The sequence below is a fragment of the Cebus imitator genome, unplaced genomic scaffold (assembly GCF_001604975.1).
Source record: "Cebus imitator isolate Cc_AM_T3 unplaced genomic scaffold, Cebus_imitator-1.0 Scaffold385, whole genome shotgun sequence".
In the NCBI taxonomy this organism is placed as follows: domain Eukaryota; kingdom Metazoa; phylum Chordata; class Mammalia; order Primates; family Cebidae; genus Cebus; species Cebus imitator.
In genome coordinates this window covers 919,475-940,510 of record NW_016107700.1, presented here as the reverse complement: position 1 = coordinate 940,510, position 21,036 = coordinate 919,475, and the positions used below count along the sequence as shown (strand labels likewise).

At 39.5% G+C, this 21,036-nt stretch overlaps 1 protein-coding gene and 1 pseudogene across 2 annotated transcripts in view; one reads left to right on the top strand and one right to left on the bottom strand.

Annotated features, from left to right (window-relative positions):
* Positions 1 to 21,036, top strand: part of PKP2 (plakophilin 2) — a 114,128-nt gene that overhangs the window by 35,525 nt on the left and 57,567 nt on the right. For both annotated transcript variants that reach the window (XM_017507927.1, XM_017507928.2), the window contains exon 5: positions 17,036 to 17,243. In XM_017507927.1, coding sequence (XP_017363416.1) covers positions 17,036 to 17,243 — 208 coding nt within the window. The remainder of the gene's footprint in view (positions 1 to 17,035; positions 17,244 to 21,036) is intronic.
* LOC108288803 lies at positions 578 to 7,182 on the bottom strand (annotated as a pseudogene).

The window sequence follows — 21,036 nt, the reverse complement described above, 5'->3', positions numbered from 1 at the left end:
TGATTTTAAAATGTGATTCCATTCATAAACCCCACCTGGTTATGATATACTGTCAATTTTTAAGTTTTATGACTAGATTCGCTAAAATTTTGTTAAGAAATTTCATGTCTGTGTTTATAAAACAACATGGTCTGTACTTTTTTTTTCTTTTTTTTATAGTGTCTTTGTCTAATTTTGAGTTGAGGGTAATACTAGTTTCATAGAATGAAGTGGGACGTATTCCCTCCTTTTCAAGTTTTTTAGAGTTTGGTTAGAAATGGTATTTTTTCTTCCTTAAATGTTTGGTAGACTTCAGCAGTGAAGCCATCTCAGCCTGAAGTTTTTTATATGTGTGAGAAGGATCTTAGCTACAAATTCAGTTTCTTTAACTGCTGTGGGGTATTTGGGCTATCAGTTGCTTTTTTAGTGAGCTTTGGTAGTTTGTGTCTTTCAAGGGATTTGTCCATTTGATCTAAGTTGCTCCAGTACTCTTTATCTGTTTGTATAGATAGTGTTATCATTTGCCTTTACATGAAAAAAAATTTTATTTTGTTTTGATTTTTACAAACCCACTTTTATTTATTAATGTTTCATGAGTTTAAATCCTTGAGGGGTACAGCATCACTCAGATTCTGTGTCTAATAGCTTTAGCAGGGAGGCTGCTTCGGAATTTGGCATGAACTTTGCCACTGTGTTCATGGGCCTGGGTTACCTTTCCCCAGATTACTCTGGTTTTGTTTGGTTTGCCACCAGGAGTCACTGTGTTGTTCTTTGCTTTGTATACATAAGGACATCTCTTGCCCAGATAGAATTGTTTCAACTCGGGCATAAACACCTTCAATTTTAAGAAGAGATGTGTGTTCCCTTTGATTCCAGAGACCCCGCTTATAGCCAGCAAAAACGGCCTTGGACCACAGCCTGCTTTCCAGACATACTTCCTTTCAGAGTTCTATTCCTAGCGTGCCTTCACAGGGTCCAAGATGGTGAGGCAAGATTATTTATTTGTTTAATTAATTATTTATTTATTTTTGAGACTGATCTCACTGTTACTCAGGCTGGAATGTAATGGTGCGATCTTGGCTCACTGGAGCCTCCTCTTTTCCCATTCAAGTGATTCTTCTGCCGCAGCTTCCTGATTAACTAGAATTACAGGTGCCCACCACTACGCCCAGCTAATTTTTGTATTTTTAGTAGAGATGGAGTTTTGCTGTGTTGGCCAGGCTGGTCTTTCACTCCTTACCACAAGTGATCCACCTGCCTCCCAAAGTAATTCACTTGAGTCCTCCTCAAGTGATCCACCTCCCAAAGTGCAGGGATTAAAGGTGTAAGCCACTGTACCCGGACTACCTGAAAAAAAATTTTTTTAATATTTATTTTAGTTAATCACCAGCAAACCTGCATTATTTCAGCTTTTTTTTTTTTTTTTTTTTNGGAGTCTTGCTGTTACCCAGGCTGGAGTGCAGTGGAGCGATCTCGGCTCACTGCAACCTCCGCTTCCTGGGCTCAAGCAATTCTCCTGCCTCAGCCGCCCCAGTAGCTGGGACTACAGGCACGTGCCACTGCACCCAGCTAAGTTTTTTTTGTATTTTTACTAGAGATGAGGTTTCACTGTGTTAGCAGGATGGTCTCAATCTCCTGACCTCATAATCCGCCTTGGCCTCCCAAAGTGCTAGGATTACAGGCGTCAACCACCACACCCGACCTTATTTCAGCTTTTGTATGTCTGAAAAAGAATTTCATCTTTGCTTTTGAAAGATATTTTCCCTGGCTTTAGAATTCCAGGCTGACAGGTTTCTAAATATTAGTACTTGAAAGTTGGCTGGGTGCAATGGCTCACACCTGTAATCCCAGCACTCGTGAGGCCAAGGCAGGCGGATCAGTTGAGGCCAGGAGTTTGAGACCAGGCTGGGCAATGTGATGAAACCTTGTCTCTACTGAAAATACAAAATTAGTTAGTTGTGGTGGTGGATGCCTGTAATCCCAGCTACTTAGGATGCTGAGGCAGGAGACTCACTTGAACCCAGGAGGCGAAGGTTGTAGTGAGCAACTACACTCCAACCTGGGCAACAGACTGAGTCTCTGTCTCTATCTCACAGAAAGAAAGTTGTTCCACTGTCTTCTCACTCGCATTGTTTTAGACAAGAAGTCTCCTGTCATCCTTATCTTTGTTGCTCCGTCCATGTCGTTTCTTCCGTCCTCCATCTGCTTTTAAGATTTTCTCTTTCTTACCGGTGGTGTTGATCGGTTTGGTCACATGTGCCTTAGTATAGTTTCTCTTCATTTTTTTGTGCTTGGGAGTTCACTGAGCTTCATAGATTTGCGAATTTCTACTTTTCATCAAATTTAGAAAATTTTCTCATTTTTTCTATTCCTTTCTTGGGAACTATAATTTCATGTATGTTGGACTTCTTTAGGTCTTCCCTTTTTTTTTGAGACAGAGTCTTGCTCTGTCACCCCAGCTGGAGTGCACTGGCGCTGTCTTGGCTCACTGCAACCTCCGCCTCCCAGGTTCAAGCGATTCTTAAGTAGCCTCAGCCTCCTGAGTAGCTGGGATTACAGGTGCATGCCACCATGCCCAGCTAATTTTTGTATTTTTAGCAGAGATGGGGTTTCACCATGTTGGCCACGCCAGACAGGGTTTCACCATGTTGGTCTTGAACTCCTGACCTTGTGATCCACGCACCTCTGTCTCCCAAAGTGCTGGGATTACAGGAGTGAGCCACCTCCCCCTACCCAGGTCTTTCCTTTTTAATCTTCCTTCTCTGTGTTTTTTATAAGCTTAATTCCTATGCTTTAAGTTTGCTAATCTCTTAATAGGTGTTTAATATGCCAGTGTTTAATATGCCATTAATTTTTTTCAGTGTATTTTTTCTTCATATATTGTAGTTTTCATCTCTAAAAGTTAGATTTGAGTATTTTTATGTCTTCTGTATTTCCATTTAACACGTTCCATCTCTGCTCAAGATTTTTGAACAGATAAAATTTCTACCTTAATGTCCTTGTCTGCTAATTCCAACATCTGTGTCTATTCTAGGTAGCTTTTGATTGATTGCTTTTTCTCCACATTATGGGTCATATTTTTCTTCTTCTTTGCTTGCGTGGCAGTTTTTATTGGCTCACGGGCATTGTGTTTTATCTTGTTGGATGCTGGATATTTTTGTAAATATTCTTGAGCTTTGTTCTGGTGCAGTTAAGGTACTTGGAAACAGTTTGATCCTTTCAAGTTCTACTTTAAAAAAAATTTTTAAGTTCTAGGGATACGTGTGCAGAGTGCAGATTTGTAACATAGGTATACATGTGCCATGGTGGTTTGCTGCACCCATCAACCCATCATCTAGGTTTTAAGCCCCTAATGAACTAGGTATTTGTCCTAATGCTCTCCCTCCCCTTGCCCTCAAATTCTACTTTTAAGATTTGTTAGGTGGAACCAGAGGAGCATTTGTTCTAGCGATAATTAATCCCTACTCTTAAGGCAGGACACTTCTGAGAATTCTACGTAATGTGGCAGGAATTTTAAGATTTTTCTGTCTGGCTGATAAGAATAGTCATTGTTCCTAGGCCTGTGTGAACGTGAAGAGCTGTTCCCTTAAATTCTTTTGAATGATGATTTCCCTGGCCTCAGACAGTTTCCTCATACCACATGCACTAATAAATACTCTGCTGAATACTAGAGGGTGGCTCTCTGCAGATCTCAGGAGTTCTCTTTCTGTTTAGTTCTTTTCTGTGTGGTACTCTTTTCTGTAAAAATTAGCCCCTTTGGTCTTCTCAGATTCTGAGCTCTGTGCCCTCAGCTCTGTTGGGCTTCACTTAAGTTTTCTCCCACTGCCCCATAGCCTGAGAACAGTGATACCTAAGGGATTGATGTCCATCATTTACGCATATCCAGTTATTGAAACCATTGTATGTCTTGTCCAATTTTTGTTTCAGGCAGTAGGTAAGTTGAATTGTTAACTACTATTGAGTCATTTTTAACTTTGATAAATAACTCCCCAATAAGTCCTCACAAAAATTGTACAAATTTATACTCTTATCAACATCATGTCAGAGTGTTCATTTCCATGTACCATTACTAACACAAGGTATTATTCTTTTGTTTGTTTTTGTTAATCTGATAAGCAAAAATAGGCATTTAATTATCATGGAAATTTTCTTCTGTTTTGGAATCGAGACTAATAGTTGTCCAGTCAAGTAGTTATTAAGGGCCAGGTGCTGTGGCTCACACCTGTAATCCCAGCACTTTGGGAGGCCAAGGCAGGCGGATCACCTGAGGTTAGGCGTTCAAGACTAGCATGGCCAACATGGTGAAACCCCATCTCTACTAAAAATACAAGAATTTACTGGTGTAGTGGCACATGCCTGTAGTCCCAGCTACTCGGGAGGCTGAGGCAGGAGGATAGCTTGAACCCAGGAGGCAGAGGTTGCAGTGAGCCAGGATCATGCCAGTATACTTCAGCCTAGGCAACAGAGAAAGGCTCTGTCTCTCTCTCTCTGTCTCTCTCTCACACACACACATACACACACACACACACACACACACACACACACACAAGTTATTGAGAAAAATCTTTTTAAAAATTATAGAATAAATACTTTTATGGAATTTGTCATCATCTTGCATGTATAAACTATGCCCATTATACATCATCTGCCATTTTTAGTTTAAGTTTAAAGTGGAATGAGAACTTAATGGAACTAATCCAGCTGAGTTCAAATCCTAGTCTCTTACATTAATTCTCCTCACAACTAATTAGAGAGCTCTCTTAAGCTTTTTACCTTTATATAGTTTTTCCAAAGCAGTCAAATTAATTTTCAGAGAAATAAGTATTCTTTCTATGCTTATATTTCATCCATTTATAGAATAGGTAAGTAAATTATGTAATTATAATAACAAATACAATTGACATACATACACTGGGAAACACACCTAAATTACTATTGGTGAACATGTAACTCAACTGGTAGAAATAGAAGTGCAAAGGCTCAAACAGAGTAACCTACCAGCTTTGATAGTACTCTGAAATCAAGGAGGTTTCACAGAGGGAAAAGAGAGTGTAGTTGGTAAACCTTGCAGTTCAGTTAAGTGAGGGTCACACAAAAGAGCTTCTGCTGATTTTTTTTCACTTGCATTTCATTAATTATTCACGAAGTTGAGCACCTTTTGGCGTCGTTTTTGACCTTGCATTTCTTCAGTCAGTTGTCATTTTTAATCCATTGCGTATTTTTTCTACTAAGGTATGTCTCTTTCTTAATGACTTACAGTTTTTTACCTATTACACATATTAATCTGTTGTTACATATGTGGCAAATAGTTTCTCGTGCTTTATTTTTGTTGTTACTGTTTTTAACTTTGTTTATGGTATCTTTCATCATGCAGGACTTTAAAATTCTTGTGAGAGCAAATAATATTTTTTATCTTGGTATCTGTATTTTAGATACTGCTTTGAAAGACTTTTCCCCACATCTAGATTGTTTTCGTTTTCACAAGTTGTGTAATTATGGAGCGTTTCTCACTGACCTTTGTCTATTTGTTTCGTAGGAAGAATGAGTAAGGATTTTAGAAGAAATATTTAGTTAATGATGAACCTTCTTTATATGTATAGGTGAAGGGAATGGGGCTAAATATTGATCCTTTAATAGCTAGTTAGAGATAAATCTTTAAATCTTTTTTTATTCATGGTTTTTTGAGGGGGTTTGTTTGTTTGTTTGTTTGAGACAGGGTCTCGTTCTGTTCCCCAGGCTGGAGTGCAGTGGTGTGATCCTGACTCACTGCAGCCTCAACCTCTGGGGGTCATTCCTCCCCACTTAGCCTCCCAATTATTTGGGACCACAGGCATGTACCACCATGCCTGGCTAATTTTTTTTTTTTTTAATAGAGATGGGTTCTCTTTGTGTGCCCAGGCTGGTCACAAACCCCTGGGCTCAGGCAGCCTTCCCACCTTGGCCTCTCAAAGTGCTGGCATTATAGGCATGAGCCACCACACCAGGGCCTATTCCCAGTTTTTAAAAACTGGGCATCATTATGTATTCTTCTATTTTGTAGTATGAATTACTGGAACTTTATTCTGTTGCCCAAGTTGGACTAGATTTCTACCATCTCTTAAATTACTAATTTGATTAAAAATATCATTTTGCTTACACATAGGCTTGAAGTTATGTTTGCTGGCTTGACTTTTACTCAGAGACAAAGCCAGAACAAAGACTGGTTTTGAGAATGATGAAACATGAAAATTACATCCAAAACTAAAAGTGTGTATGCTTCATAGATAACCTAAGAATTATAATGTCATAACCCAAGAACATTTTGAAAAAAATCCTTCTTATATTAAGCATGATACTATAGTTTTTAAATGTATGTATGAAAGAAAATTATAATTTGGATACAGAGATCAAAATTTTAAATCATAATACTTTTAAAACCAGTAGCAGCTTTTCAGTCCTCATTTTCTTTGATTAGGATTCTTGATGTTTGATGCTGTTGATCTCTCTCTCTCTCTTTTTTTTTTTTTTTTGAGGCATGTTCTCACTCAGTTGCCCAAGCTGGAGTGCAGTAGCACTATCATGGCTCACTGCAGCTCAACCTTCTGAGCTCAAGCAATCCTCCTGTCTCAGCCTCCTGAGCCACTGAGACTACAGGTGCATGCCACTTTGCCCAGCTTTTTTTTTTTTTTTTTGAGATGGAGTCTCACTCTGTCACCCAGAGTGGAGTACAATGGCGCAGTGTTGGCTCACTGCAGCCTCTGCCTCTCAGGTTCAAGTGATTCTTGTGCCTCAGCCTCCCGAGTAGCTAGGATTACAGACGCCCACTACCATGCCCAGCTAAATTTTTTAGTATTTTTAGTAGAGATGGAATTTCACCATGTTGGCCAGGCTAGTCTCGAACTCCTGACCTTGTGATCCGTCCGCTTAGGCCTCCCAAAGTGCTGGGATTACAGGTGTGAGCAACCACGCCCGGCCACCCAGGTAATTTAAGAGACTTTTTTGTAGAGATGGGGTCTCACTGCATTGCCCAGGCTGGACTTGAACTCTTGGACTCAAGCAGTCCCCCCACATTGGCCTCCCAAAGTGCTAGGATTACAGACATGAGCCATTGCGCCTGGCCTAAATATATTATCTTCTTTTGTTTTTCTTCTCTACCCTCCAACCCTCTCTCTGAACTTGTTCTTCCTGTTGGGCTAGGAGGCAGGACATTGGTGGTTTAATCATGGACTCTCAAGAGTCACTGCTCACTGAGTTTGAATCCCAGCACCCTAATTACATAGATGTCCTTGGGCAAGATATTTTACTTCTCTGAGTTTCAGCTTTCTTACCTGTAAAGTGGAAATAATAGTTCTCCTACCAAGAGTTGTCCTAAGAATGCAGTCAGATAATTGTGCACTGCCTGCCCCAATACAATAACTCTGATCAAATTGTTTCCCTGTCAGTGGCAGGAGGGTAGTTCATCCAGGTAATTTGACATGAAAACTTGAACAGTCTTTGAACCTTCTTTTTTCCTTACCTCTCATATTCACTCAGTCTTCAAGTCCTATTAATGCTACTTCTAAAAGTATCTGGAATCTACCCACATCTTTTCCTCCCTACTCAAAGCTGCTGTCTTGGTCCCAGCACCATCATTTGTTAATCCAGCTGTCTCCAGATTAATATTCCTGTCTCCCTTCACATCCATTCCTAATACGGTCTCATGCCTCACAGCCCCCAGGGAGACTGTTGCCTGTAGGATAAAAGACAAACCTCTTAATTTAGTCTGTAAGATCCTTCTTAACGTGGTCTTATTGTCATGCCTGTTTCATATGTCATCACTGAAGTAGTTACTGCCATAAATATCTTGCAAAAACTTATTATAAAACAAATTCAAGTTCATGGTAAGAAATTTGAGAAGTTAAAAAACAAAAAAGAAAATATACCTATAATCGCACCATAATCATTTTGGTTTTGTTCTCCTTTTTTTTTTTTTGAGATGGAGTTTTCACCCTTGTTGCTTAGGCTGGAGTGCAATGGCGTGATCTCAGCTCACAACAACCTCTGCCTCCTGGGTTCAAGCGATTCTTCTGCCTCGGCCTCCTGAGTAGCTATGATTACAGGCATGTGCCATTATGCCCAGCTAATTTTGTATTTTTAGTAGAGACTAGGTTTCTCCATGTTGGTCAGGCTGGTCTTGAACTCCTGACCTCAGGCGATCTGCCCACCTCGGCCTCCCAAAGTGCTGGGATTACAGGCATAAGCCATCACACCTGAATTATTCTCTAATTTTTAATGCATATATTTACATATTTTCAATCACATTCCCTATGTGGCTTTCTTTGTCCCCACAAAAAAAATTTTTTTGTTTCTATTTTTAAAAGTGTGCACAAATACAGCCTCACTATTTGAAAACATAGAAAATGGCAGATCCTATTTATGATTCATACATTTACCACTTCCCCCAAATTCCCTAATCTCAGTTCCTTTTTGCCTATGTTTATTGAGTAGAAATGCATAGATATTTTATTCCATTTTTTATTTTTTTTAAGACAGAGTCTTGCTCTGTCCCCCAGGCTGGAGTGCAGTGGTGCAATCTTGGCTCACTGCAACCTCTGCCTTTTGGGTTCAATCGATTCTTCTGCCTCAGCCTCCCCAGTAGCTGGCATTACAGACTTGCACCATCAAGCCCACCTAATTTTTTGTGTTATTTAGTAGAGAAGGGGTTTTACCATGTTGGCCAGGCTGGTCTTGAACTCCTGACCTCAAGTGATCTGACCCACCTCAGTCTCCCAAAGTGCTGGGATTACAGGTATGAGCCTCCACGCCCAGATTCATCCCATTTTTTAAATGACATGTGGATGTTTATAACATTAATAATATTTTATAAATTTCAGTTAACATGTTACTGGTGATGGTTGCTGCCATGTATTGAGTAACTACTGTGTGCCTGACATGTAATTACTCATCTTTTTTTTTAAATTTTTAATTGTTTTAATGTATATATTTTTTATTGTACTTTAGGTTCTGGGATACATGTGCAGAACATGCAGGATTGTTGCATAGGTACACACATGGCAATGTGGTTTGCTGCCTCCATCCCAGTCACCTGTATCTGTCATTTATCCCCATGTTATCCCTCCCCAACTCCCTACCTTCCGCTGTCCCTCCCCTTGTCCCCCTCAACAGACCCCAGTGTGTGATACTTCCCTCCCTGTGTCCATGTGTTCTCATTGTTCAGCACCCACCTGTGAGTGAGACTATGCGGTGTTTGATTTTCTGTTCTTGTGTCAGTTTGCTGAGAATGATGCTTTCCAGATTCATCCATGTCCCTACAAAGGACACAAACTCATCTTTTTTTATGGCTGCATAGTATTGCATAGTGTATATATACCACATTTTCTTTGTCCAGTCTATTGTCAATGGACATTTGGGTTGTATCCAGGTCTTTGCTATTGTAAATACTGCTGCAATGAACATGCATGTACATGTGTCTTTATAATAGAACGATTTATAATCCTTTGAATATATACCCAGTAATGAGATTTCTGGGTCAAATTGAATTTCATATATTTGTTGGCCTCATATATGTCTTCTTTTGAAAAGTGTCTGTTCATATCCTTTGCCCACTTTTGAATGGGCTTGTTTGTTTTTTTCTTGTAAATCTGTTTTAGTTCATTGTAGATTCTGGATATTAGCCCTTTGTCAGATGGGTAGTTTGCAAAATTTTTTTCCCATTCTGTTGGTTGCTGGTTCACTCTAATGACTGTTTCTTTTGCTGTGCAGAAGCTCTGGAATTTAATTAGATCCCATTTGTCTATTTTGGCTTTCATTGCCAATGCTTTTGGTGTTTTAGTCATGAAGTCCTTGCCTATGCCTATGTCCTGAATGGTTTTGCCTAGGCTTTCTTCCAGAGTTTTTATGGTGTTAGGTCTTTTGTTTAAGTCTTTAATCCATCTGGAGTTAATTTTAGTGTAAGGTGTCAAGAAGGGGTCTAGTTTCTGCTTTCTGCACATGGCTGGCCAGTTTTCCCGACACCATTTATTAAACAGGGAATTCTTTCCCCATTGCTTGTTTTTGTGGGTTTGTCAAATTTCAGATTGCTGTGGATGTGTGGCATTGCCTCCGAGGCCTCTGTTCTGTTCCATTGGTCTATATCTCTGTTTTGGTACCAGTACCATGCTGTTTTGATTACTATAGCCTTGTAGTATAGTTTGAAGTCAGGTAGCGTGATGCCTCCAGCTTTGTTCTTTTTGCTTAGAATTGACTTGGTTATGCGGGCTCTCTTTTGGTTCCATATGAAGTTTAAGGTGGTTTTTTCCAGTTCTGTGAAGAGGGTCATAGGTAGCTTGATGGGTATAGCATTGAATCTATAAATTACTTTGGGCAGTATGGCCATTTTCACAGTATTGATTCTTCCTAACCATGAGCATGCAATGTTTTTCCATCTGTTTGTATCCTCTCTTATTTCCTTGAGCAGTGGTTTGTAGTTCTCCTTGAAGAGGTCCTTTACATCCTTTTAGTTGTATTCCTAGTTATTTTATTCTCTTTGTAGCAATTGTGAATAGCAGTTCGTTCTTGATATGTCTCTCTTTAAGTCTGTTATTGGTGTATAGGAATGCTTGTGATTTCTGCACATTGATTTTGTATTCTGAGACTTTGCTGAAGTTGCTTATCAGTTTCAGGAGATTTTGGGCTGAGATGATGGGGTCTTCTAAATATACAAAGATGTCATCTTCAAATAGAGACAATTTGACATCCTCCTATCCTAATTGAATATCCTTTATTTGTTTTGCTTGCCTGATCACTCTGGCTAGAACTTCCAATACTATATTGAATGGGAGTGGGGAGAGACGGCATCCTTGTCTAGTGCCAGATATCAAGGGGAATGCTTCTAGTTTTTGTCCATTCAGTATGATATTGGCTGTGGGTTTGTAATAAATAGCTTTTATTATTTTGAGATATGTTCTGCCGATGCCTAGTTTATTGAGAGTTTTTAGCATAAAGGGCTGTTGAATTTTGTGGAAGGCCTTCTCTGCATCTATTGAGATAATCATGTGATTTTTGTCTTTGGTTCTGTTTACATGATGGATTACTTGTTGAACCAGCCTTGCATCCCCATGATGAAGCCTTCTTGATGGATAAGCTTTTTGATGTGCTGTTGCAATCGGCTTGCCAGTATTTTATTGAAGATTTTTGCATCTATGTTCATCATGGATATTGGCCTAAAGTTTTCTTGTTGAGTCTCTGCCGGGTGTTGATATCAGGATGATGCTGGTCTCATAAAATGATTTGGGAAGGATTCCCTCTTTTCGGATTGTTTGGAATAGTTTCAGAAGGAATGGTACCAGTTCCTCTTTGTATGTCTGGTAGACTTTGGCTGTGAACCCATCTGGACCTGGGCTTTTCTTGGTTGGTAGGCTATTAATTGCTGCCTCAACTTCAGTTCTTGGTCTATTCAGGGTTTCGACTTCTTCCTGGTTTAGGCTTGGGAGGGTGCAAGTATCCAGGAATTTATCCATTTCTTCCAGGTTTACTGGTTTATGTGCATAGAGTTGTTTGTAGTAATCTCTGATGGTAATTTGTATTTCTGTGGAATCTGTGGTGATATCTCCTTTATTGTTTTTTATTGCATCTGTTTGATTCTTCTCTCTTTTCTTTTTTATTAATCTGGCTAGTGATCTGACTATTTTGTTGATCTTTTCAAAAAACTAGCTCTTGGATTTATTGATTTTTGAAGAGTTTTTTCTGTCTCTATCTCCTTCAGTTCTTCTCTGATCTCAGTTATTTCTTGTCTTCTGCTAGCCTTTGAGATTTTTTGATCTTGCTCCTCTAGCTCTTTCCATTTTGATGATAGGGTGTTGATTTTAGATCTTTCCTTGCTTCTCATGTGGGCATTTATTGCTATAAATTTCCCTCTAGACACTGCTTTAAATGTGGCCCAGAGATTCTGGTATGTTATGTCTTCTTTCTTGTTGGTTTCGAAGAACATCTTTATTTCTCTCTTCATTTCATTGTTTATCCAGTCAACATTCAAGAGCCAGTCATTCAGTTTCCATGAAGCTGTGGGGTTCTGAGTTAGTTTCTGAACTCTGAGTTCTAATTTGATTGCACTGTGGTCTGAGAGACTGATTTCCATTCTTTTGCATTTGCTGAGGAGTGATTTACTTCCAATTATGTGGTCAGTTTTAGAGTAGGTGTGATGTGGTGCTGAGAAGAATGTGTATTCTGTGGATTTGGGGTGGAGAGTTTTGTAAATGTCTATTAGGTTTGCTTGGTCCAGATCTGAGTTCAAGTCCTGGATATCCTCATTAATTTTCTGTCTCATTGATCTGTCTATATTGACAGTGGCATGTAAAAGTTTCCCACTATTATTGTGTGGGAGTCTGAGTCTCTTTGTAGGTCGTTAAGAACTTGCTTTATGCACCCCGTTGCTCCATTGGGTGTGTATATATTTAGGATTGTTAGCTCTTCTTGTTGCATTGATCCTTTTACCATTATGTAATGCCCTGCTTTGTCTCTTTTGATCTTTCTTGGTTTAAAGTCTATTTTATCAGAGACTAGGAATGCAACCCCTGGGTTTTTATGTTCTCCATTTGCTTGGTAAATCTTCCTCCATCCCTTTATTTTGGTAATTGCTCATCTTACACAATAATTCCCATATGACTAATGAGGGAACTGTATGGCTAATAAAGTGTCAGCTCTGCCTCTCCCATGGATACCTCAACATATGGGTTTGTGACAACCATCAACCAGTCTTTCTCATTGCTGGATGTTTATGATTTCTTATTTTCTACTATTAGAAATGATGTAGTCACTATTTTTGCCTGTTAGTATGTGTCTGCATTTCACATTGTTTCCCAATAAAGGCTGCTAGAAGTGAATGTTTTAAAAGTTTTGACACATATTGCTGCTTGCCTTCCGGAAAGGTTATGCCAGTTTACAGGGAGTGATTGATTCTAATGGGAGGGAAAGCAGAGAAAGGGAGTGACATTTCATAGGGGAGGTGACATTTGAGCTGGATCCCGCAGGATGATTAGGGCTTTGCCGGAGGAAAGGCAGAGTGGGCAGAACCTTCCAGACAGGAAGAAGTGAGAGCTGAGGCTCCAGGGCCAGAGAGAGCCTTCGCCTCAGCAGAGGCCATGTGTTCCTGGTGTTTATTTGCAACCGAAGTCCTCATCATTTACTTATTTTATAATTGGCAGGGAAGAGAATCAGAATAAAGCCACAGAGAGCGTTAAAATTCTCATATGTGACTCTGGCCTTTCATGTATTTAGAAACCAGCTCAAACGAGTACTTTTTTGAAGTTCTGAAACATTCACGGTAGTCTGTTTCTTTTTTCCTTTTCCCAAAAGAGGGAAAAATACCCCGAGGTTTCAGTATAATGGGAAACTCAACCAACCTTTCTGGTCCCAGCTTGTTCCCTGAATGGTAAGGGACAAGAGCAGCATATTTGACATTGGTCCTAATGCGGATAGGTTTCATCACCTGCCATCTTCTAGTTCAATGTGAGGAGAAGGTCATTAATTTCTTGCATTCAGCAGGATTTATATCCATTTGCATGATAAAATGGATGAAAGTAACTAAAGTCTATTTTTAAAGTTGGGATAAGTGCCAGACACTAGGGAGTCAGGTTATACAGTAAATAGAGCTGTAGCTGGATTTCAGCCTTTATCTGAGCACTGGTGCGTCTGTCGTTTTCTCTTTCCGAGCTAGAGCAAGTGCTGAAAGCCCAGGTGATAAAGGCGACAGGGTAAGGGAGCAGGTCTGAGCTGGGCAGGCTTCCATAATGCCACTTGTACTAATTCTGTCATTGCAGCTTGAATTGCAATATGGCTAGTAAACCACTTCCTATCATATTTTGAAGAAAGCAGCTTATGAATTAAGTTAATAAAATATTTCTAAAGCTGCCAAAGTACCTCAGGACAATAGGATTTTCTTTTTGCATCTGTAATGTATACTGTTACTGGGAAGATTTGGTCTATCTGGCATTTAGGAAGCTTATAAAAGTATGAATTTATGTTATAAACTTATATTTTCTCAAAAAACTTAAAGGCAGGCAATGTGGCATGGTAACAGAATAACAGATCTCACTCAGAAGACATGGGTATGTATCCCACAGTGCTATTTTGCCAGTCAAAGCCTTTCATTCTGCAATTTAGCTTATTAAAAGGAGGAAGCCGGCTGCTGGGTGTGGTGGCTTATGCCTGTAATCCCAGCCCTTTGGGAGGCCAAGGTAGGCAAGTCACTTGAGGTCAGGAATTCAAGACCAGCCTAGCCAACTTGGCAAAACCCTGTCTCCACTAAAAATGCAAAACTTAGCTGGGTGTGGTAGTGCACACCTGTAATCCCAGCTACAGGGAGGCTGAGTGAGGCAGGAGAATTGCTTGAGCCCAGGGGGCAGAGGTTACAATGGGCCAAGATTGTGCCACTGCACTCCAGCCTGAGCGACAGAGTGAGACTCCGTCTCAAAAAAAAAAAAAAAAAGTATGAATTTATCTTAATACCTTACTGTGAAATTAAAACTAGGGAATTAGGGAAACATGAATTACAGATTGTTTTAACATAAATACATAAATTGAATGGTGTTTTTTGTTGTTGTTGTTTTTTGTTTTTGCATTTAAGGAAGTGTAATACAGGTTAAGTATCGCTTATCCAAAATGCTTGGGGCCAGAAGTATTTTGAGTTACTCCCTTGGAGCATTATGTGAGCTTTCAAAAAGTTTTAGATTTTGAAGTATTTCAGATTTCAGATTTTCAGATAGGGATACTCAGCCTGTAATGGGAATAGATGAAATGATCAAATAGATAAGCTGTTGGACTAGATTTACTTGACAGCTAAGAAATCTTTATCATATATTTAAATGGCTTTAGATACAGTCCAGCAGAATTGCTGTAGCCACTCTCCCACCTGTCTCTTGTTCTACAGATGTCTCCTCAGAAGGGAGCTAGCAAGTGGAAGTATTATTCCTTATTACGGCCAGTGAAGCCTTAAAGGAATCAAGAGTACTTTCTTTTTAAGTTTCTTGCAATCTATTAATTAGATAATGTATATAAAACCCGTAACACTATACTGACACTTTTTTTATTTTTTGTTAAGATAGAGTCTCACCCTCTCCCCCAGGCTGGAGTGCAGTGGTGCAATCTTGGCTCACTGCAACCTCTACCTCCCGGGTTCAAGCAATTCTCCTGCCTCAGCCTCCCGAGTAGCTGGGACTATAGGCACGCACCACCATGCTCAGCTAATTTTGTGTGTGTGTGTGTGTGTGTGTGTGTGTATTTTTAGTAGAGACGGGGTTTCACCATGTTAGCCAGGATGGTCTCGATCTCTTGACCTCATAATCCGCCCACCTAAGCCTCCCAAAGTGCCGGGATTACAGGCATGAGCCACTGCACCCAGCCTATACTGACACTTCTTAATGTTGGAAGTAGGAGGGAGAGGAGTTGTAATTTTGGCTTTATTATGATGATTGTGATTATTATCATTCTATTATTTTTATTATTTAGGTTATTTTATAATTCTGATACTTATTTCTGCCTTTCTAGTCTTTTCTCCAGTCCTGTCAAAGGAATACATAATATTGGAGGGCACTGTCCTAAATACCATTGATCTGTCTGCGAAAGGGAGGCTAGAGCCTGATACATAGAAAATTTGCAAATATGCCCCAGTCCAGGTGTGCAGCTCTCCCTGGAGCATAAACTGCTAGCAGTTAGGGTGTCCTTCCTAAGTGACAAACTCCATTCAAAAGGGAAGCTCATGCCCATTCATAAAAACTTATTTCCTCCAAAATTTTGCATTAAGATAGTGAAAATGAGATCTTTACCAACAGCTCTTGCCAACTTAAAAGTTTCAAAATCAGATGTGAATGGAAGCCTATGAGAAGGAAAGCCTTCAGTCTACAGCCTAATATTTTATTTCACCAATCCTGTGTCTACCTTCTAATATATATACATATATACATATATATATACATATATACACATATATATACATATATACATATATGAATGAAATGGAGTCTCAGGTCCTGCAGGCTGGAATGCAGTGGCGCAATCTCAACTCACTGCAACCTCCGCCTCCCGGGTTCAAGCGATTCTCCTTCCTCAGCCTCCCGAATAGCTGAGATTATAGGCGTGTGCCACCACACCCGGCTAATTTTTGTATTTCTAATAGAGACAGGGTTTTGCCATGTTGACCAGGCTGGTCTCGAACTCCTGACCTCAGGTGATCCACCCGCCTCGGCCTCCCAAAGTGCTAGGATTACAGTCGGCCTGATTTCTTTAGATAATATTTTCAGACTAAAACAAAAAATCTCCTTGCTAAAATTAGGATGATTTGGCCCCTTCTTACATACCCAGAAGTTTTAGAATTTAAACCATCAATTTGTTTCCCATTCCTGGTTGTGCCCTTTCTCTAATAGCATGCGCTTTCTTATGTATTTGAATAGAAGGAGTATTTTTAAAATAACACACGTTAAAGTGTAAAGTTATCTTATCTGCTTAAAGTGCTTGCATAAGTTTTATAAGTCTTTAAAAATAATGCAATTGATTGTAAGAATTTAGGATTCGTTTGCATTACTACTGAGGTTGACATGGTAAATGCATTTTTACTTCTATTAATGAAGGGGATACTATTCATTTTATATGAACTATAAAGTTTTATCTTAGGAAAAAACTTACATAATTTTGAATTCTTTCATAAAACTTCCCTTACTGCCTAGATTCCCAATTCTCTTCATTTTTATTATGCTCCAAACTTCTTTCACTTAACTCTATTTAACTAATACCTATGTACCCTTTATCAGTCTATCCTCCCCTTCACTTATTTCATAGGTTTCAGTCTTAACTTCCCAAATTTACTATAAGTTCCTTGATAACAGATACTGCCTTATAGCTGGCGTATGTTCTACAACAAGGGTCTCAGTTGTGCTACACATAGTTATTGATAAAGAAAGGTTATAATCAGCATCAGTGAACTTCATCTGTTCACTGTTACAAATTGATGGTTTAACTTCTAAAACTTCCTCTGTTCAATCTGTTACATTGATCTTGATGTCACATCAAAATTAATATTAGAAATATACATCTACTTCTTCCTTAGGTTAACCAGCTTCGTGGCATCCCCAAGCTTCTGCAGCTCCTGAAAGTTCAGAATGAAGATGTTCAGCGAGCTGCATGTGGGGCCTTGAGAAACTTAGTATTTGAAGACAATGACAACAAATTGGAGGTGGCTGAACTAAATGGGGTACCTCGGCTGCTCCAGGTGCTGAAGCAAACCAGAGACTTGGAGACTAAAAAGCAAATAACAGGTAGTGCTTACTGAGCATTGAAGAATGTGACACATTTGCACCCCAGCCAGATGCCTCGTGTTATCTCTTTTTCTTAAGTTTTCTAGAGCAAATGACTGATGGGCTCATTGTTATGCTAGAGGTGGCTTTAAAGGAACATTGTTACCTGCTGGCTTAGACTCTAGATTTGAGCCATATTTGAATTCCTGGTTTTTTTGTTTTTTTTTTTTTTGAGATGGAGTCTTGCCCTGTCACCCAGGCTGAATTGCAGTGGTGCAATCTCGGATCACTGCAACCTCCACCTCCTGGGTTCAAGCAATTCTCCTGCCTCAGCCTCCTGAGTAGCTAGGATTATAGGCATGTACCACCACACCCGGCTAATTTTTGAATTTTCAGTAGAGACAGCATTTCACCATGTTGGCCAGGCTGGTCTCAAACTCCTGACCTCATGATCTGACCGCCTCAGCCTCCCAAAATGCTAGGATTACACACATGAGCCACTGCACCCAACCTGAATTGTTTTTTTCTGAAGGGGAAAATACTCTGTGGCTTTTGCTTAATATTCTTAATTAGAAACTCTATGCACCTTTGACTAAATGTCTTTGAAACAACTTCTTGACAAGACTTACTGCAATGAAAATTCTGCTTAAATTCACTAACAGCCCGCTTTGTAGTTTAAGAACACGTAGGGTTTCACTGTTATCCAGGAAGCCTAAACCTTCAAACGAAACTGACAAGAACCATACCCAGTTGTTTTTATTATTTACTCAACAACCAGCTTGCTGAATCTGTAGAAAAAGAAATGAAATGGAGTGTCACATAGCTTTCCAGTGTGGAAGATCAATTTAATCAAATATTAGCAACTATTTTTTCCCATCTTTCCATCACCTGGACTGCTCTCAGTACCACGTCCTTAGCGCACTGTAATCCTAAAGAAAGAAGAAAAGAAAAAAGTAACTGGTTATGTTCATTTTTAATTCTCTACTTCACATTTTTGTTCAAACACTGATTTGAGCAAATAAATATCTCCTTTTTATGCAATGAATTGGAGAGATGGAATAACAGAATTAAAGCAGCAATGTTAGTAATATATCCTCTAAGCATGAAGAGAGGGAGCTAGTTTCATTTAAATGAATAGTCATATGAGAAAGGAGAAAATGATTCATTGATGTCCCAGAATAAACCACTCTCCCTGCCATCACCATCAGCTCTCCGCTTGTGCTCCCTGCAACAGTACAAAGAGTACAGGAGGGGCTGGGTGCAGTAGCTCATGCCTGTAATCCCATACTTTGGGAGACCAAGGTAGGAGAATTCCTTGAGCCCAGGAGTTTGAGACCAGCCTGGGCAACATAGTAGGACCCTGTCTCTACAAAAAATAAAGAATTAGCCAGGCATGGTAGTGGTGTGTGCCTGTAGTCTCAGCTACTCGGGAGGCTGAGGTGGGAGGATTGTTTGACTCCATGAGGCTGGTGCACTGAGCCGTGATTGCACCACTGCACTCCAGCCTGGGCAACAGAGTGAGACCTTATCTCAAAAAAATTTAAAAAGATTGCGGGAGCTATTACTGAGTGCAATCATCAGTAAATTTTTATTAAACACCTACAATGTCTCAGTGATATATGGACATTTTCTAATTTAATTATCACAAAAACCGTGGGTTTCTAGGTATTATCAGGTTTTATATCTCAGTTTTACAGATGAGGAAAGCAGTGCTCAAAGGATATATATCGTAGCAGGGGTTTTTTGGGTTTTTTTGTTTTTGTTTTCATTTTTTTTGTTTTGTTTTGTTTTGCTAGGTATAATAGTTTACAATGTTGAGGTAAATACTTTTAAAGGAAGTACTCCATAAATATTGTTTTAAATTGAATATATTTTGCTCTTCTACCTTCATTTAGTTTTATAATAGGTGTACTTTTTCTAAACAGATTTTGTTACTATGTTATCTCTACTTTATATCTTAAAATATCACATTTTAAAATATTTATTTTGGATTTAGGGTTATATGTGCAAGTGTTCACATGGGTATATTGCGTGATGCCAAGGTTTGGGATACAAATGGTCTCGTCACCCAGGTACTCAGTAGAGTACCCTGTAGATAGGTTTTTAACCCTTGCCCCATCCTTTCCTCCCTCTTTTATTAGACCCCAGTATCTATCGTTTTCATCTTTATGTCCATGTGTACCCAATGTGTAGCTCCTATTTGTAAGTGAGACTATGTGGTATTTGATTTTTTGTCTTTGCATTAATTTGCTTAGGATAATGACCTCTAGCTGTATACATGTTGCTAAATGTTATATTTTAAATTCTGATAATATTTTAATTTTATAAAACTATGTGAGGTACCATGCTACCTCTTGCCAGTATTCTATCACGTCCCATGAGGGATTTCTTTTCGCATCCGTGATTTGTGTTAAAGTAAATTCCATTTAGTCAACCAATATTTACAGAGCAGCTTTCAGAGGTCAGGCACTGAGAATCACAGCCTACAGAGGGTGTGGATTTTGTTTTTTGTTTTGTTGTTGTTGTTGTTTGTTTGTTTTTAAAGGATGAGGATCTCACTGTGCTGCGGAGGCTGGTCTTTAGGGCTCATGAGATCCTCCTGCCTCAGCCTCCTGAGGAGCAGTGACTACAGACACACACCACTACACCCGCATTTGGATTTTGGGTTTTTTTAAAATTATTATTTATTTATTTATTTATTTTTGAGACGGAGTTTCGCTCTTGTTGCCCATGCTGGAGTGCAATGGCGCATTCTCGGCTCACCGCAACCTCCGCCTCCTGGGTTCAAGCGATTCTCCTGTCTCAGCCTCTCAAGAAGCTGGGATTACAGTCATGTGCCACCACGTCTGGCTAATTTGTTGCATTTTTATTAGAGACAGGGTTTCACCATGTTGGCCAGGATGGTCTTGATCTCTTGACCTCATGATCCACTCGCCTCGGCCTCCCAAAGTGCTGGGATTACAGGCGTGAGGCACCGCGCCCGGCCTGGATTTTGTTTTTCCATCTACTAGTTTTATAGTCATGAAATACTTCCTGAGGGGTTATGTTTCATCATGGACCTTAAAAGAGGAATGGGCTTTCAATTGGTATTTTGAAGGAGAATGAAAGTTATTCCTAGAAAAATGAGCATCACTAGCAAGGAAAAGAGGCAGAAAGAAGCTAGCTGCTGCCATAGCTGCCGCCATTTAGAGGAAACTTGGAAAATAGAGTGTTTTGGAATTAGGATGCATGATAGCTTGGGAAGTAAGTGTGTGTGTGTGTGTGTGTGTGTGTGTGTGTGTGTGTGTCAAGGGAACAAGCCATTGAATACGTTTCCTCTTCTGCATAGGCAATTGGAGACTAACGTCAGAGAAATTCTGTGATGTTGATGCCATAGAAACCATTCAGGCATCATTAGATCATCTGTAGAGCTGATGAATGGAAGTTGATTGTGCAACACCCAGGATTTCTAGTATAAGCCAAACATCCCCACTGGAGGGTGTTCAGTACATGCTAATTGAACCAAACAGACATTTGAACATTTGATACAAATCCTTCTAAATTACTCCCTTTGGCTCTACTAATAGAAGAGCTAAATAAGGGCTTTCTGGGCCTCAGAAATAAATTGTTAACCTCATATAGACATGTTTATATCTTTGTTTAGAAGCACAAAGAAAGTAAGTGTATATGTGAATCTTAGTGGTCTATTTCTTAGACCTTTTTTTTTTTCTTTGAGCTTCCCCCCATTATGTGTTGGTCACTAAGCTAGAGCTTTGTATTTTTTATCCCTGTTTCTCCTGACAATTCTATAAGAGGTGGGAGCACAGCTGGTGAT